At 46.1% G+C, this 16,703-nt stretch overlaps 6 protein-coding genes across 6 annotated transcripts; 2 read left to right on the forward strand and 4 right to left on the reverse strand.

Moving 5' to 3' along the window:
• Nucleotides 1–1,614: 1,614 nt before the first annotated feature.
• Nucleotides 1,615–2,487, reverse strand: LACBIDRAFT_309563 (uncharacterized protein). The gene is made up of 4 exons (XM_001886895.1): nt 2,341–2,487; nt 2,072–2,296; nt 1,901–2,021; nt 1,615–1,854 (listed from the first exon to the last, which is right to left on the reverse strand). Exons 1-3 carry the CDS (start codon nt 2,368–2,370, stop codon nt 1,917–1,919), a joined length of 360 nt encoding a protein of 119 aa, XP_001886930.1. The 5' UTR covers nt 2,371–2,487; the 3' UTR covers nt 1,615–1,854; nt 1,901–1,916.
• A 326-nt stretch (nt 2,488–2,813) lies between these two features.
• LACBIDRAFT_332397 (uncharacterized protein) lies at nt 2,814–3,861 on the forward strand (the record flags this gene model as incomplete). Its single annotated transcript, XM_001886819.1, has 5 exons — nt 2,814–2,918; nt 2,973–3,113; nt 3,176–3,428; nt 3,600–3,743; nt 3,773–3,861. The coding sequence occupies 5 exons, from the start codon at nt 2,814–2,816 to the stop codon at nt 3,859–3,861; spliced, it is 732 nt and encodes a 243-aa protein (XP_001886854.1).
• A 321-nt stretch (nt 3,862–4,182) lies between these two features.
• Nucleotides 4,183–5,507, reverse strand: LACBIDRAFT_332398 (uncharacterized protein; the record flags this gene model as incomplete). The annotated part of the gene is made up of 7 exons (XM_001886896.1): nt 4,183–4,398; nt 4,463–4,551; nt 4,632–4,737; nt 4,798–4,866; nt 4,926–5,108; nt 5,178–5,417; nt 5,475–5,507. 7 exons carry the CDS (start codon nt 5,505–5,507, stop codon nt 4,183–4,185), a joined length of 936 nt encoding a protein of 311 aa, XP_001886931.1.
• Nucleotides 5,508–5,906: 399 nt separating this feature from the next.
• LACBIDRAFT_309565 (uncharacterized protein) lies at nt 5,907–6,853 on the reverse strand (the record flags this gene model as incomplete). The annotated part of the gene is made up of 6 exons (XM_001886897.1): nt 5,907–5,988; nt 6,040–6,059; nt 6,108–6,305; nt 6,358–6,573; nt 6,627–6,701; nt 6,761–6,853. The coding sequence occupies 6 exons, from the start codon at nt 6,851–6,853 to the stop codon at nt 5,907–5,909; spliced, it is 684 nt and encodes a 227-aa protein (XP_001886932.1).
• A 6,562-nt stretch (nt 6,854–13,415) lies between these two features.
• On the reverse strand, nt 13,416–14,749 carry LACBIDRAFT_309568 (uncharacterized protein; the record flags this gene model as incomplete). Its single annotated transcript, XM_001886898.1, has 9 exons — nt 13,416–13,433; nt 13,486–13,491; nt 13,553–13,750; nt 13,799–14,014; nt 14,066–14,140; nt 14,200–14,376; nt 14,429–14,494; nt 14,544–14,627; nt 14,702–14,749. The coding sequence occupies 9 exons, from the start codon at nt 14,747–14,749 to the stop codon at nt 13,416–13,418; spliced, it is 888 nt and encodes a 295-aa protein (XP_001886933.1).
• Nucleotides 14,750–15,038: 289 nt separating this feature from the next.
• Nucleotides 15,039–15,500, forward strand: LACBIDRAFT_309569 (uncharacterized protein; the record flags this gene model as incomplete). Its single annotated transcript, XM_001886820.1, has 1 exon — nt 15,039–15,500. The coding sequence occupies one exon, from the start codon at nt 15,039–15,041 to the stop codon at nt 15,498–15,500; it is 462 nt and encodes a 153-aa protein (XP_001886855.1).
• Nucleotides 15,501–16,703: the final 1,203 nt, after the last annotated feature.

The raw sequence follows: 16,703 nt of genomic DNA on the forward strand, positions 1-16,703 counted from the left end.
CCCGGTGCATGAAGAACAGTTTTATCGAGCTAGTATTGAGGAGGGAGGTAGAAGCGAGCCTCAAATTATATTTTTTTGGAGTAAAGGTCAGACGGCATATGCTACATCAAAGATTGGCAAAGATTATCGTCTTAAGGATTGTAGCAGCATTTACGGCCTACAATAGCTCCCTCCCCATGAATTTCGTCCTATGCCAAGCCAATTCAAGTACAAAAGAGTAATACTATATTTCTACGAATGCATGGCTGCCGTAGGATATAAACGAGTGCCTCCAATGTTGTTTTTCATATGTTGCAGTCTCCACATCAGAATCTTGTCATTTTTTTATTCTACGGCGAATTGGCAGCAAGGATAAAATACGTGTATTACAAGAAACAATATGGTAAGATTCCCTGATAATGTAACCTACACTCAAATAAAATGTAGTACCTGACCGACAGAGAGGGATAGGATGTCGGCAGGGATTGACATGTTGATAGAATTTGAGAAATAAGAATCGGGAAGCACCTCAATGCCTAGCTCGAATATATTATGGTCGGAATACATTCCAAACAGAGGAGAGAACTGAAACTCACCGAATAGAAGGGGGCGAACGTCGTATGTCTTGGGAACAAGGGATCATCAAAAAAAGACGGAAATATAAATGCAAACAGTACTCACTCGCGGATCACTATCCACCTGTTTCTTCCATTCTTTCCTATCGCTGAAAACCTGGCAATGAGTTCTTTCTCTTCAGAGTAGATGTTTGGGTAGGAGGACGAGCGTCGTGACAAAGAGATTTGATGAATGCGCGACGCATCAAGGTCTCAGCAGCGGCCGTAATCGGGACTCGGTTGGTGAAAGCACTCGAACCGTGATACCAATATAAGCGCAGAGATAGACGACTGGGTTGAGGAATATCTCAAACGTCGAAAGGTTCAACTGTCCATGTGTGAATGTCCTGCGCATTGGCCTCCTGAAGTCCGGTCACCCAGGAGGTTGAACTATAATAGACATACCTATCTGGATGGCACAAAGTCAACCGTCTCCCATAACCCCTTCCACAGCAGCCATAACACCGCACCGTTGTTTAATGTATGATGTGTCGAGCCATTTCGCAGTGATATCTGGATGTTAGCAGCGGCGTGAATCCCTGTTTGGTGACAGAGAATGCTGCGCAAGGAGAGTAGGCGGGGTGTGTGGTTGGTGCGCAAACATGTTACTAGGGTGGAGGTCGTTCGTTGTCGGGTTCGTCGCTAGCTAGTCGCCGTAGTAGAAAGCGAGCGCTCTGACTCTGAGTGCTCAGCGCTCAACGTTCAACGCTCGCTGTTTGTTGACGTAGGATGCTTTGCAAGAGACGTAGGCGGAGAAAGTGGTTGGTGGGCAATATGTCACTGAAGGGGTGGAGGTCGTTCGTCATCGGAAGGGGTTCGTCGCTGGAAGCGAGCGCAAGCGCTCATGTGCAGCGTGTGTCCGGACACCGGCAACCATCAGCCGGAGCTATTTTTGGAACGACAGCGTGGGCATTGCGTGCGAAGTAACAGGATTACCCCCCTCAGAGGCCAATTACCCCCAGACAAAAAATTGGCCTCTGAGGCCCCCTAGCGCTTAAGAAGCGCCAGGCCCGAGGTGCACGAATACCCAAAGCACCACCCCCAACGACGAGTGCACTTGGCGCCTCTTCGACTATCCTCTGTTTCTCCTGCATCCATTCAATACCTTCGACTTTAAGGCCTCTGTACTTTACCCCCGTTGGAGTCATCGGGTGTAGGACTTTGAGCTTCCACGCTCGTTGGCGCTGGTTCGTCTTCCTCTTCATGCTCGGACTCTTCGTCCGAGTCGACGGTAGCCTGAGCTACTTTTTGTATGGTGGATCTGGAAGAGAATCAGTAACGGCATGTGCGTGGTAACGAGAACTCACTTTTCTCTCAAGCGCTTCACGACGCTCCATACTCACGTATCAGCTTGAGTGCGAATTTCGGACCGACGTCTTTGATGGGCTCGAGGTAGTCGCGTCCAAGGGGGATACATTGATCAAACAACTTGCAATGATGGTTAGCGTATGGAGGAAAACGAAGAGAAAGGCAGCTACTTGACTCATGTTCATGACAAGCACTTCAAAGGCCTCCTTAAGATTTATCTCGCTGATAGGCTGCTTCTTCGCCTCTGAGAAAGTTAAATATCGGAACAAGATGCCAGTGGGAGCGTTGAAGGTGAGCGCGTCCATGTCATCTGAGTCTGTAGCGTACATCTGGATTGCGTGTAAGAATAGGCAGTGTACATAGAGCGCAAGGTATACCTTCCCTCCCCGCCCCAGCTCAGCGCAAGGTGAGAAGATGGGTAAGCTTTAGTGAAACGCACCATCGTGAAACGTGTCACTAGGAAGCACATATGGAAAAGGCAACGCAAGCAAGAGGTAGAGATGGTCCTAACCCGCAAGTCCTAGTACCCTCTCGCGTTGAACACAGCGAGGAAAAGCAACGGAAAATGCAAGGCTGCCAGTTCGTGGATGTGCTCCAACAGCGGGTACTAGGTTTGTTTCTTGTTTGTCTCCGTGAGAAAGATCAAAACACCACTTCCATGTGGAAGCGCAAAACATGTATTTCAGAAAAAACATAAGGAGATACAGAAATTAATAAAATATGTCGACGTGGACGGCACGGCAAATTCACCAGGATCCCCACATGAGAAATGTGAATCCTGGCGCACCGTACATATGCGAACACCGAAAACTACATCTACTGCTCGCAGCGCTCAGCGATGTCCGGGAATAAATCGTTTATATTAAAAAGAACTATATTAATTGTGACGATGAATGTCACAGCCTTCGATACATGGACCCCAGAGATAAAAATATCGCTTCTGATAACTTCTGGACGTCAAAACAGACCTGGCCCTGCTCGCCAACCGTAACAGACGGTTCTACCAGCTTTTCCATGGTAAGTATCGTATCAGGATCTGCGTTGCAATCTGTCTACTAATTTTACTCTTAGACGAACGTGTATGGCCCAGAACCGGTTATCTCGCTGTCCATCAAATCGAAAGGCATCGAAACCCCAAATTTCTCCCGTGCTTTGTATCGCTTCCAGAAAGAATCTACATTCAAAGTCCACATCGATCATGAGAGCAAAGAGGTCCGGCTTCTACATGCCCTGTCTTCTTATTCATGTCCAGCTAACCACCGCTTCCTATGTAGACCATTATCCCCGGCACGGGAGAACTTCACCTGGAAATTTATATTGAACGCATGCGCGGAGAGTATAGCACTGATTGCGTCACCGGAAAACCTCGCGTAGCATCCCGTGAGGCTATCACGCATGCCTACACGCACAAGAAGCAGACTGGAGATGCGGGTCATTATGCCAAAGTTGTCGGGTACATCGAGCCGATGGAACCTGACCCTGACCCAGAGACCGGAAAGGACGTTCCCTTCGATGATGTGGGCATCGGTGTAGGACCAATATCACTCCTGCGATTGAAACGGTCACTTTATCACTCATAAACTTCCAACTTGTTTTGATGTCTTTCAATTGCTAGGGTTTCTATGAAGCACTTGAGAAAAGTGCCTTGTCTGGTAACGTCATTTCTGGATGCCGTTTTTCAAGGATGATGCCCTCGAGATGCCTTCCATGCCGTCGATTCGTCTCAACCGGCTTTCCGGCTTGCAACCATCGGTGCTTTCCGTGAGGCATTCAAGATGGCGAAGAGTGTTATTTTGGAGCCGATCATGAACGTGGAAGTCGTTGCTCCTGTTGAGTTCCAGAGTAAGAATGCTCATTTATATATCATTCAGCTCTCATCACTTTTGGCGACTCTAGGTCAAGTTATTGGTTGAGCACTCGCCGTGGTACCATTGTTGACAGCGAAGTCCGCGATGACTAGTTCACTGCTGCTGCTGAGGTGGCGCTGAATGATATGTTTGGAATTTCCAACCAGCTTCGTAAGGGTGAATTAAGCATGGAATGAGGTTGTTGGTGTTCTGTAGTTCTGAACCTTGTTCATCATGCATCACATGCCTTTTCTGCCAAATCTTCAGAAGGATTTTGAGGAGGCTTACCGCAAGACTTAAAGTAGACAATATAATACCTTAGACGTTAGAAAACATATTAGTGACTAATGTTTATTTCATTCACGGGTCATTGCATGGAACTCGACGAAACTGAACGTGAAGGGGACAAAAGGAAAGCATGTGGCCTGCAGGTGTTACTCGCTGAGAGTGTTTAGGTCTTGCAACAGGTTACCAATTTCCTCTCTGTGCGAAGGCTCCCAATGCCAGCATTTCCCCATAATTTTCCAATAGGCGTTACCGTGCGGCAAAGCAGGATAACAGTTTTGGTCAGGTATCTCGCGGTCAGTTGCAACGGCCTGTGCTGCCTTGTATTCGCTCAAATAGAAGAATGGCTCTTTCCCCGAAAGGGTCTAGAGCAGTGTGTTGAGTGCATAGGTAGATGGAAAGGATGTGACCCATTTAGAAAGCACGAACCTCAAGCATCGCCATACCAAAGCACCAAACGTCGGCTGGCTTGGTAAAGGCTTTCGTAGTTCGATCGTCATCCTCAGCCAAGTGAATTTCTGGGGGTAGGTGTCTATTTCTTCAGATTAGTATCAAAATCGCGCTCCAAAACAAAGTCTCCCTGACCGATGTCCCGCACCACCGATTGGGGTAGTATAGCCGGCTATATCGAGGATGCGGGATCGACCGAAATCAGATATAAGCGGGGTGAATTTGCCATCAATAACCTCGATGAGGACGTTGCGCTATTCAGTTCAAGATTAATTGTTTTTTTTGCTAGCCATGGAAACAAATATTCTCTTTACCATTGTCAAATCACCATGAACCACGTTTTTCTCATGCATGTATGTAAGGCCTTCCGCAATTCCTTTCACCTATAAAAAAAAGTCGCACTCAAATTGACAGTCATGCCATCAAGGTGACCTTCACTCACGATAGGAAGTCTTTCGACAAATGCTGTTGCCGGGTCAGAGAAGAATGCGTGCAGATCGCCGGAAGTGCAGCGCGGTGACACGAGACCCGTGAAAGGGATCGCTGGGTCGTCAAGCAAGCCGAAGAAAGCAAGCACATTTGGATGGCGAAGATCTGCCCAAAGACCACATTCCTTCTCCAAACGCTGGTGATTTGAATCAGATAAGAACTAGGCAGGAAAGGGAGAGAGAGAGACCCGTTGACAGTTTTGCACATGCTTCTGCTGAAGTTCGGGAGTATTCTCCTTGATTTGTGCAATTCGAAAGACTTTGATGACGACCTTGATGCGCGGCAGTGTTCGTGAATGAGGAGGGGGAGCGATATAAATATGAACGGTACCCACATCAACATTTAGGCCAGAGATTGCATCGATAGTCCAAATTCCGGGATATATGTCCGCGAAAGCACCATGACCTATGGCAAATTTCGCAGTGACCTTTACACCGTCCAAACGCTGCAGAACGTAGTGACATTAGCGAGTGAGAAGAGCCGCTGAACAGTTGGCAATGACCTTCATGTTAGCCTTCATGCACATGTTAGACATGTCGCTTCAGAGAAACCACGACAGCGACAACCATCTTCCCTCCCACTTTATACATATTCAAATGTTGTCAAACACACCACATGGCGAAAACGGAAAAATCTGCGCGGGAAGGTGCGCTTAAAATGTTGTTGTAACGTCAAAAACACGTTGTTTACACGCTGGCTATACATTATAACCATAAGCGACGGCTCTGGAGACGCCCGTCTAATCTTGATGCTTGACGGTCTAGTGACACATTCGTTCAGCTAATGGGAGAGATTGACGTGAATGGGCAAAACAATCCATTGTTGACGGGAACAAGGAAATACGTAGCAGCATGACAGTCCCAAAGCAGAACGACTCTTTACGGAAGGACGGGTAACAATGGCATAGAGAGGACAACGAGGCAGGATATCGGACCTAACGAGCGCGCATCGAAAACTTTGGAAGGAAAAAAAGGGTATCGCGAGCTACACTGGCAAATATCCACGGAGTGTCCATCCTAACAACAAGGGTCAGGGAGCGATTCGAATTTAAGAAAAAATGCACCAACCAGTCCCCGTACCAGGTTGTCTAGAAATCGGTCAGAGACGTGGTTTTTAGAAGAAAAAATAATCGTACCAATCCCAATCTGCGGCAGATCTGACGAGCGGTTGGTCTTTGATCGGCGTTTTGACTCCAGCTCTGTCTAACAAGATTCGCGAGATTGGCCCTGCTTTCAATAGACTCCGGAAGCACTGGGCGACTCCCGTTCAAGATCGCAAAAATGACGTTGGCATCGCTTTTCTTCTCGTTAAATGGTTGCTCCCCAGCAAATGTCTTTTTTGAGTTGTGTGAATATTCAAGCATAGGAAAGGAAACCAAGATATACCTCAAAGACTGTCATAGCATAAGAAAATATATCACTCTTAATGGTAAATTGAGGCAACGGGACGTCTTCATTGTTTGGCGGATTCATAATTTCCGGGGCAGTCCATCGACAAGTTCCCGCGGTTTTGATGGAAGTGAACTCAGATGAGTCAATGATTAACGCTAGGCCGTAGTCAGCAACAACAGCGTGTCCTGCGCTATCAACGAGTACATTTGCCTTGCTATAAATTGTGGTCACTGAGCTAAATAGGAGGACAATTAAAGACTGACCCCTCGCAAGTCACCATGAATGATAGGTGGCCATTGTTGATGCAAGTATTTCAAACCCAGAGCAATTTCCCCAACCTGACAATAAAAATCAGAATTCATAATTTGCTGCCATTAGAGGTGAAAGGCTTGTGAACCAGTCGTAGCTTCGTTTCCTCAGAACTTTCGCGCTTTGTGTACTCCATGACATTTTTTCCTTCAAAAAACTCGAGTACGAGCCCAGGAAGCATCCCAAAGTTGTATACAAATCCATAGAATTTGGCAACGTGAGGGTGACATAGCGTCAGCCAGCGAATGCCTTGCCGACGAAGCTCCTGGCATAGACGCTAAGGCACTTTGCATGACTCATCTAATAGGAAGTATACCTTGATTAATTGTTCTCGAAAATCGGGTCTGCTACTCGAGCCTCCGCGAAGAACTTTGATGGCAACCTGCAACCAGCCATGAATGAAACACACATGAAATGACGACAGCCTCACCAGCGTAGTATGGAAAGCAAGACTGATCTGCTCGGAATTCTCGGTTGCCGATTGATGGCCGCATATTTGCTAAGTAATATAATTGATTCGTGGTATTTGCACCATAATTATGCAATCTGCAATGAAGAATTTCACGGAGCCATCGCCCAAGTCTTGCCGTCTAACATCCATCAAGTATTGGCACTGTCGGAACACATATCATTACTGGGTATCTTATTAATTTAAAGAATATCAGTAATTCTGCAATGTAATTACAGATTTAAATCAACTTACTTGATGTTCCCAAGATGTTTCAGGCTCAAATTGACAAAATACACCAACACTGAGGCACATTTGCACATACTTCCTTGAAGAAACATCACACAATGATCCTCCAACCAACCTCCAAGCATTAGCATCTTGAGTGCATGGCTATGTCAGTGCTAAAGTAGTTTTGCTGCATCCAATACACTACAATGCTTCCAGGTGCAACAAAGCCCACCCTATAGCCTCACACAGCTCTCAGATGACAGTAGACTAGCCTCCAATCATGGAATGGCATCTGGTGGCATCTCAGACCATGCAGGGATGGTTGTGCTTGTGAAAGCAGAGTAATTTTGTCACTGCCAAAGTCCCAAGATGAGTATGATTTTGTGCAAATTTTCATGCAGACTCATTGTGATCTTGCACCTTTTGAATCAATTTGTGGCTGACTCAGAAAGAGGTATTCAGGAAATATTCAGAAAAGGATGTGAGGCTTCTCCCCACATAATTTTGAATAGACACACTCACAACTTCACATACTTTCTATTAGCAATGCCATCTTGCACATGATGTTGTGGTAACTAGTTTATCAAACAAACTGGGTGGATGGCATTAGTGCCGTTCACAGTTACTGTTTTTGAATCATTTTTCATCTCATTTCTCATCTCGTTTTTCTGAAAAATAGAATCAAAAACGGGCAAAGAAACACATCAAAAATGATCCCAAAAATGCCATTTTTCAAAAACAGCCATTGTGTCCATTTTTGATGTGTTTCTGTTTTTCATCCATTTTTCATCCATTTTTTGTGTTCAGGTTTCAAGTTGCTGAAGGGCGTTTCAGTGTTGTCTGTTCTTTTTCTTTTTTCCCGATATGACAACCACTTTATTCTATTCACCGTTTGCACTGCAGAATGAGCAAAAAAATCAAAATAAATTACTCTTAATAGACTGAAAACCAATTAGTTGAGGCTCAGGGAAGAATTGCAGCTGACAGATACTATTGGAGAAATGATAAGATAAGGTGGGGTCTGCAACAAGGTGCAGAGTTCAAGGCTTCCAGGGTGCCGAAAAATGGGCTGTTCCATTTTTCACTCATTTTTTATCTCATTTTCGAAAATTTCAAGGAGGGCAGGTTCACAGTAGCCATTTTTCACTTCATTTTTCACTTCATTTTTGATGTTCTATGTCTACAAAAATGAACAAAAAATGAATCAAAAATGGCTACCATGAGCACCCCTATGCAAGAAATTGTGGGCATTGTTGTTGCAGCAAACAACTGCCTCCAAGTTATCATGAAACTCCCCAACACCCAGTGTTGTTTGTGATAATTTATTTGATGATAGGACACTGTGATGTGCCCCAGAAGACTTGATCACATTCTATATGTTGATTGGTCCACCTGATTGAGAAGTGAAAGAAGGAATTTTAAACCTCAAGATGAAATCAATTACCATTGGACTGGATGTAAACATGAGAGACATTGCTGAACTGGTGAGTCTTGTTCCTCAGTCACTTTTGATAAATAACCCACTCTCCTGCAGGATTTCCTGGGGTGGGGATCATACTTCCATTGAAGAGACCTTCAAGAAAATAATGCATATTTTTTACAGGCAGAATAGACCACAACAAGATAGTAAATTTCTTTAGTCTTTTCCAGTGAATGGCAAAATGGGTGATGGACTCATCATCTGCCACAGAAGAAAGATTATTTATATATAATTCATGTGACTAGATTCAATGCTGGCTGAAGAAAACAGTGCCGCATAGAAATGCAAGTTGTACCCTTAAATTAACTTGTCAGGAAAAATCACAAGGACACTCATATAACTGTCAAGCCCTGGGATGAATTGAAGTGGAATATCAGACGAGCAAGCAAGGCCATGATGTAATTTGCCTGTTACATGATGAAGGCATCGAGTAGACCATGAAGAAAGGCACTTGAACAACATAGCTGTATATTATGTAATTTGCAAATACCACAAATCAATTATATTACTTAGCAAATATGCGGCCATCAATCGGCAACCGAGAATTCTGAGCAGATCAGTCTTGCTTTCCATAGCGTAGGAACTCCGTCGACCTCAAGTTTTCCCCTCCAGAGATCAGAATGCTCCCCGATACCAATGTAGTAATCACCATCCCTCTCGACAGCGTCAGTCAGATCCTTGAAGTGCGAAATAGGTCGTCATGAAGATCAGGAAACCATCCATAGCTCACGTCATCATTATTGTCTATAAAACACATTACTTGTTGTGGTACGCCTGGCTGATCAACCATCGACTGGAATCCAGCGTCGCAGCTGCGTTATCGACTGGGCTGAGGGTGATAAACAGGGCGCCTACATGTTCGAGAGTCGTGCGTAAATTAAGCTGGCGCCTGAAGCACTTGACACTCACAAGCTGTCAAAAACTTCAAGCGCCAGATACCTAACTCACCGTGATACATTAAAGAAATAAATAATGTGCTTACTGTGGTCCTTTGGGGGCAACGAGTTTACTTGGTACATCGTTCTTTCAACGACCGCCTTTAACCAGTTGTTTTTGATGGCGCCAAAAATCAATCACTGATTCGTACTGGCTTAGCAAAGACAACACGTCGTGTTCGGAGCGGTTGTTGACAGGATACAACTTCTCCAAATTACGTTAAATGCTGTTGTCGTGTGCAGGACATATTGGAGTTGCTAGTCCATCCTTCCATCAACATGGGGCAGGGTATACGGATGGAGCCAAGTGGGGCAAGTTGGGATCCGAGGTAACACCAAGCTACTGCAAGAGGTTCGTAATGATTTGATCCCCTGGGACGGCAGAAGCTGAGCTGGCCCACCAAGGTTACAGCGCAGTTTGAGAGTCTGTGTTTTTAGCCCCTGCATCCATAGGAATGTCAAGGTCAGTGAGTAATGAGTGACAGGGAGATGGGGCAGACTCAAACCCACTGCCAGTCTCCGATGATAGTTGTCAGAGAGGGGGGAGACGCGTCAGCCCAACGTCAGCCCTCATTTAAATAAGTTACCGACTGTCACATTTGTGACGCAAACGCGTTGGTGTTGTTGACGAGTCAGCGACGACATGCAGCGACATGCCCTGGAACTCTCCAACTCTCAGTCATTCAAATTACAACATGGCGAGTACGCGTTCTCATTCTATGGCATCCGGACAACGAATGCATTTTCTTGAAATACTTGAAACCAGCACGACGCGCAACTCAATTACTACGGGAAACGTCTAGCCACCTGTTCTTCAGACCGTGAAAGTCTTCGATGTAGTCGATGGGGACGCTTAAAGATCAACCGCGTGTAAGACACTCAAAGGGCACGCGTTGAACACGTTCATGATTCAGGTCAACCGCTTACTTCGAACCGCAGGCATACAAGACCAGTCTGGCAAGTCGATTGGGCACACCCAAAGTACGGCCATATACTGGCTTCGTGTTCACATGACGGAAAGGTGTTGATCTGGAAGGAGTTACTTGGGCAAGGAGCTGCTCCAGGAGGATGGATCAAGATTGAAGAACATACTCTGCATACGGCTTCGGGTGACGGGTATCATTACCATTGCTCGCTTATTTGGCTTACCCATTTTACCAGTTAACTCTGTGTCTTGGGCGTCCCATGAACTCGGAGCCATCCTTTCCCGCGCGTCCTCTGTTTGAAAACTTTTAGTTTTGACTCTCAAGAGTACGTCTATAATTGACCACGTTTGCATATTCATCTTACGTTTCATGGTCAGACGATGGCCAATGGTCAATGGGACGCTGACATCTTCAATGGCTGCAACGCCGTTTCGTGGGCGCCCGCAAATCTTCCCCGGTTCTCTTATTACCGTTTTGAGGAACTTGAGCGCCTGGTGGGGCCCAATTATCACCCACGTCTTTGGTCAAGCGTTTCGCTAGTGCCGGCTGTGACAACCTTGTCAAGATGTGGGGATACCGCGAAGATGCCCAATTATGGCCGAGGAGGAGACGCTAGAAGATCACACTGACTGGGTGCGAGACGTAGCGTTTCGTGCCCAAGAATTCCATGCCGTTGATTCGTTTGAATTCGACTTAAAACCATCAGTGCTTTCCGTGAGGTATCAAGGACCCTTGCTGTTAAAAAGTAGACAGTATAGTAATTTAGATCTTAGACATCATATTTTTATCTCGTTCCCTATTCATTACATGCATGGCAAGAGGAGAGTTCATTGAAGCTATAACGGGTTCATACAACATGAGGGTATATCGAGTAGTAGATGGGACGAAACAAAAGCATATGGCCTGCTGTTCTTTACGTGAGATCATTGAGGGACTGCAACAAACCGGGCATTTTCTCCCTTTGGGAGGGGTCAATGTGCCAGCATCTTCTCATGATGTCCCAGCAGCTTTGATCGTGGAGAAAGGCGGGATAACGTTTTTGTTTGGGTTTTTCATTTCCGTACGCGACGGCATTCGCCGCCTGTAGCTCAATCATATACCAGAATGGAATTTTCCCCGTAAGAGTCTAAAACAAAAGTATCAAATACGGTAAGGAGGACGTGATGTGCATGGAAAAAAAAAACACAAGCCTCGAGCATCACCATGCTGAAACACCACACGTCGGCTAGTTGGGTAAAGGCCTTCGTGGTCCGCTTCTCGTTCTCGGCCGTCAGAATTTCTGGGGGCAGGTGTCTGTTTTTTCAGATTAGTATCCAGATTGCTCTCAAAACAAAGTCTCCCTGACCGATGTACCGCACCACCGATTGAGGAAGTATAGCCGGCTATTTCAAGAACGCGGGTCCGACCGAAATCAGAGATACGGGGGGTGAATTTGCCATTAATAAGCTGAATGAGGACGTTATTCTATTCAGTACAAGATCAATTTTTTTTTGCCAGTCGTGGAAAGAAATATTTTCTTTACCATCGTCATATCACCATGAACCACCTTTTCCCCATGCACGTAAGTCAGGCCTTCCGCAATCCCTTTCACCTAAACAAATAAACGAGTCGCACTCAAATTGAAAGTTCATGCCATCAAGATGACCCTCACTCACGATAGGAAGTCTTTCGACAGATGCTCTTGCCGGGTCAGAGAAAAAAGCGCGGAGATCGCCAAGAGTGCAGCGCGGCGCCACAATACCAGTGGAAGGAATCGCTTGGTCGTCAATCAAGCCATACAAAGGAAGCACATTTGTATGGCGAAGAAGTGCCCAGACACGATATTCCTTGTTCAAAAGCTGGTGATTTGGACCAAATAAGAACTAGGGACGGCCAAGAAAGGGAGAGACTAGCCTTCGAATACTTCCGCTGACCTTCGGGGGTATGCGCCTTGATGTGTGCGTCTCGAAAGACTTTGATGGCAACCTTGATGCACAGCAGTGTTCGTGAACGAGGAAGGACAACGATATAAATATGAACGGTACCCACAGCAACATTCCGGCCAGAGATGGCATCGCCAGTCCACACTCCAGGATATATGTCCGCGTAACCACCGCAAGCAATGGGATATTTTTCGGTGATCTCTATATGCCCGTCCAAACGCTGCAGGTCGTAATATCAGCAAGTGAGAAGGGCTGCTGAACGGTTGACAATGACCTTCATGTCCTGAACATCAATGCCATTGGTAGCCATATCGTATCTTTGAAGAAACCACGACAAGGACAACCAGCTTGCCTCCCGCTTTATCGTAGTTCAAGTGTTGTCAACTGCATCACATGGTGAATACCGGAGAAGCTTTGCGGGAAGGGGCGCTTATGGGACGTTAAGAACACATTGTTGACACGTTGGAGACATTGTAACCGTGAGCCGCATGTTTGAAGATGCTCTCTAATCTTGACGCTTGGAGATCTGGTGACACACTCGTCTCGCAAATGTGAGAGAATGTCTTGAACGTGCAATGCAATCCGTGTTGACGGAGAGAAGAAAACACGTAGCAGCAAAACGATCCCGAAACATGATAGCCCTTAACGCCATGACGGATACCAATGGCACTAGAAGGGACAGCGAGGCAGGATATCGGACCCAACGAGCGCGCATCGAAACCTTTGCACGCAAAGATATGATTGTCCATTAGAGCAAAAAGACAACATGTCATGATAAACCTGAGCTACACTGGCAGATATTCACGGACGGTGTCCAGCCTAGTAGCAAGGTCAGAAAGTGACCCAGATTCAAGAAAAAAGGTAAACAGACCAATCCCTATACCAAGTTGTCTGAGGAGCGGTCAGCGATGTAATCTCAAAAGAAGAACTACTCGTACCAAACCCAGTCTGCGGCAGATCTGACGGGCGGTTGGCCGTTGATCGGGGTTCTGGCTCCAGCACTGTTCCACAAGTTTTGAAAGATCAGATTTGTTTTCAAAAAACTCTGGAAGGGGAGGGCGATTTCCGCTCAAGATTGCAAAAATAACGCTGCTGTCACCTTTCTTCTCGTCAAATGGTCGCTCTCCTGCAAAGATCTTATCGGGGTGTGAGTAAACGCCTTGCATGGGGGCCTGGAGATATACCTCAAAGACGGTCATAGCGAAGGAAAAAATGTCGCTCTTGACGGTAAACTGGGGCAAAGGTGGTTCGCCATTGGCCGGAGGGTCCATAATTTCCGGTGCAGTCCATCGACAAGTTCCCGCAGTTTTGATAGAGGTAAACTCAGGTGAATCCATGATCAATGCTAGACCGTAGTCGGCCACAACGGCGTGTCCTGCGCTATCGACGAGCACATTGGCCTTGCTATAATTGTGTGGTCACCAAGCAAAAAAGAACAATGAAAGACTGACCCCTCGCAAGTCACCATGAATGATCGGCGGCCATTGTTGATGCAGGTTTTTCAAACCCAAAGCAATCTCCCCAACCTGACGATAAGGATCAGAATTAAAATTCTGCTGCAATCAGAAATGAAACGCCTGCAGACCAGTCTTAACTTCGTTTCGTCAGAACTTTCATGCTTTGTGTACGCCATGACATTTTTTCCTTCATAAAACTCAAGTACGAGCCCGGGAAGCATACCGAAGTCATATACAAATCCGTAGAACTTGGCAACGTGAGGATGGGATAGCTTCAGCCACAGGATGGCTTGCTGGCGAAGTTGCTAGCACGGGCGCTTAGGTGGTTTGCATGACTCGAGTGATAAAAAAGTGTACCTTGATCAAGTTTTCTCGAAAGTCGGGTCTGCTACTTGACCCCCCGCGAAGAACTTTTATGGCGACCTGTAATCTGCCATCAGTAAACACGCACGTGAGATGACAACGATCAGACCATGGTAGAAACTCCGTTGACCTCCAGTTTTGCCCTCCAGAGATCAGAATGCTCCCCGATAGCGACGCAATGTTCACCAACCCTCTGAACAGCGTTAGTCAGGTCCTTAAAAAGTGAAATAAGCCCCAACATAAACAAGGAAACCATCCACTGCCTACATCATTATTGTCCATTTCTTGCTGAGACACGCCTAACAAGTCGACCATGGATTGAGCTTGACCCAAGGCGTCGTTGTTGGCAGTCGTGAACGTGTGAAATTCAACAATATCGTACGTTTTGGCCAACTTGAAGTTCTTACGTGAAAAAATAAGCGCTAAACAATTTAAATTAGTAATTGACGGTCCTTCGAAGGCAGGAAACTTCTTTGGTAAATGCGTCGAACGACGGCCTTTAAACCAATTTCCTTCAGGGTGCCAAAAGATCAATCAGGGGAGGGACCCTAAAACGTTTTATTGCCCTAATGGAAAGGATGTTGCTTGCCAATTACAGTTAGTGATGTGCAGGAGGACCCCGGGCAATAGCAGAAAAGGCCTGATCCCGAAAATTGGGTTTTTGTCCGGACGCCTCTGCACCAAATTTGTCCGGACTGGACCTGGCCTACCACACCCCAATCTCAAAAATTTGTCCGGACGGCCAGATCAGGGTAAATTTTTCTCTACAAATGTCCCACAATTATGCTCAAATACCGGCTGGGATGCTTTTTTTTTTGACATCTCGTCGATTTTGTCCGGACTCTGGCTCTGGGCAGTTTCGAATTTTGTCACTTTTTGTCCGGATTGGCCCCCAGCTGTAGGGCCTAAAATCCACATTTTTTGTCCGGATCGGGACCAGGGCTTTCCTGCTATTGCCCGGGGTCCTTGTGCAGGCCCGGCTTGGCCTGAAAGCCACGGCTATGGCCCGGCTTTGCACGGCTCAGGCTCATCCAATTTCAAGCCTGAGCTTTTTGCAAGGCTTTAGGCTGGCTCAGGCCTGGCTCAGGCTCAGGCCACGGCTCATGGGCTAAAGTTGAAAAACATGAATAAACAATCATGTAACGGATGTGACGCATCACACTCATACGTCTCATCTAATCTACAGATCTCGGACTCTCTACCATTCTCTTACCCCATCTGTCTCTACTTCAAAGTGATTACGCGTCCTCAACGCTTACGCGTACTCTACCGATTACGCGTACATCTCTAGCTTACGCGTACACCTCTACCACCTTACGTAAACCCCCTCTGTCTTAGTATAAAAGGGCCAACTGTAGCTACAGTCGTGGACAAGCAAAGCCCACTAATTTGGTATCTTGGTAAATAATGTATCTAGAGCTGAGATTTTTCCAGATTCTGGCTCAGATTTGCGAAATGCGTCGAAAAACGCACCTCCGAAGTTTTTCCCACGAGGAATTGGCATGGCCAAAATTTTGGACCAAAAAACTGCAACATTTGGGGAGAAAAACAGGTTGAAACCGGCCAGAAATTATCGAAAGTTGGTACCTGTGCTGGGCTTTGGCTGGAAGCTACTCAGAAAGGGCAAAGAATCTATCAGAAAGGGATTTCCCTGCATTTCGAAAGCCTAGTGTGATGGAATTTCTTAGTCCCGTGATAGATGTCACATCAAAAAGTGACTAAGTGCCCAATTTGGGTCAATGTTTGGCAATTTTTTCCAGAAGAACCGCTCGATAAATTGTTTCGAAACTTGATGGGCAGATTGTTCTCCGTGAAAGGAAGCGATTCCGCTATTTTTCATATTTTTCTTGGCACTTTTTGGTGTCCGGCCAAAAATTTAGGGTCTATTTTTGTATATGGCCATTTTCTCCAAAACGGCTCGTGAGACTTGGCTGAAATTTGGCCAGAAGCTTCCCTCAACATATCTGCACGTTTTCCGGGCACTTTGGTAGCCATCAATAATTTCCATTTTTATTAGTGGGCTTTGCTTGTCCACGACTGTACATACTCTTCAGTGAATATAGTCGTTCAAACGGTCTATTCTCGCTACCTCAGTGTATCAAAACTGCCCGCTGTTACCTCCAGTCACAGCAGTCACGCTTCTGCTACATATTTTTGACCAAAAACCCGACTCTTAACCCGACAAAACCCCCGACTCGACTTATCTTGCCCGTCAACTGGACTACTTCGGATTGATCACCCGGATCCTCCGTTTACTGGCAACAAAAAA

The sequence above is a fragment of the Laccaria bicolor genome, genomic scaffold, assembly GCF_000143565.1.
Source record: "Laccaria bicolor S238N-H82 LACBIscaffold_40 genomic scaffold, whole genome shotgun sequence".
Classification (NCBI taxonomy): domain Eukaryota; kingdom Fungi; phylum Basidiomycota; class Agaricomycetes; order Agaricales; family Hydnangiaceae; genus Laccaria; species Laccaria bicolor.

Excerpts from the sequence above, each read along its gene's own strand:
- LACBIDRAFT_309563 (XM_001886895.1), bottom strand. The coding sequence starts at position 2,370 with ATGTGCTTCCTAGTGACACGTTTCACGATG. Across the intron at positions 2,297-2,340 it reads TAGTGACACGTTTCACGATG|CTGGGGCGGGGAGGGAAGGT; the intron begins GTGCGTTTCACT and ends CCTTGCGCTGAG. Across the intron at positions 2,022-2,071 it reads TTGTCATGAACATGAGTCAA|TTGTTTGATCAATGTATCCC; the intron begins GTAGCTGCCTTT and ends CATCATTGCAAG.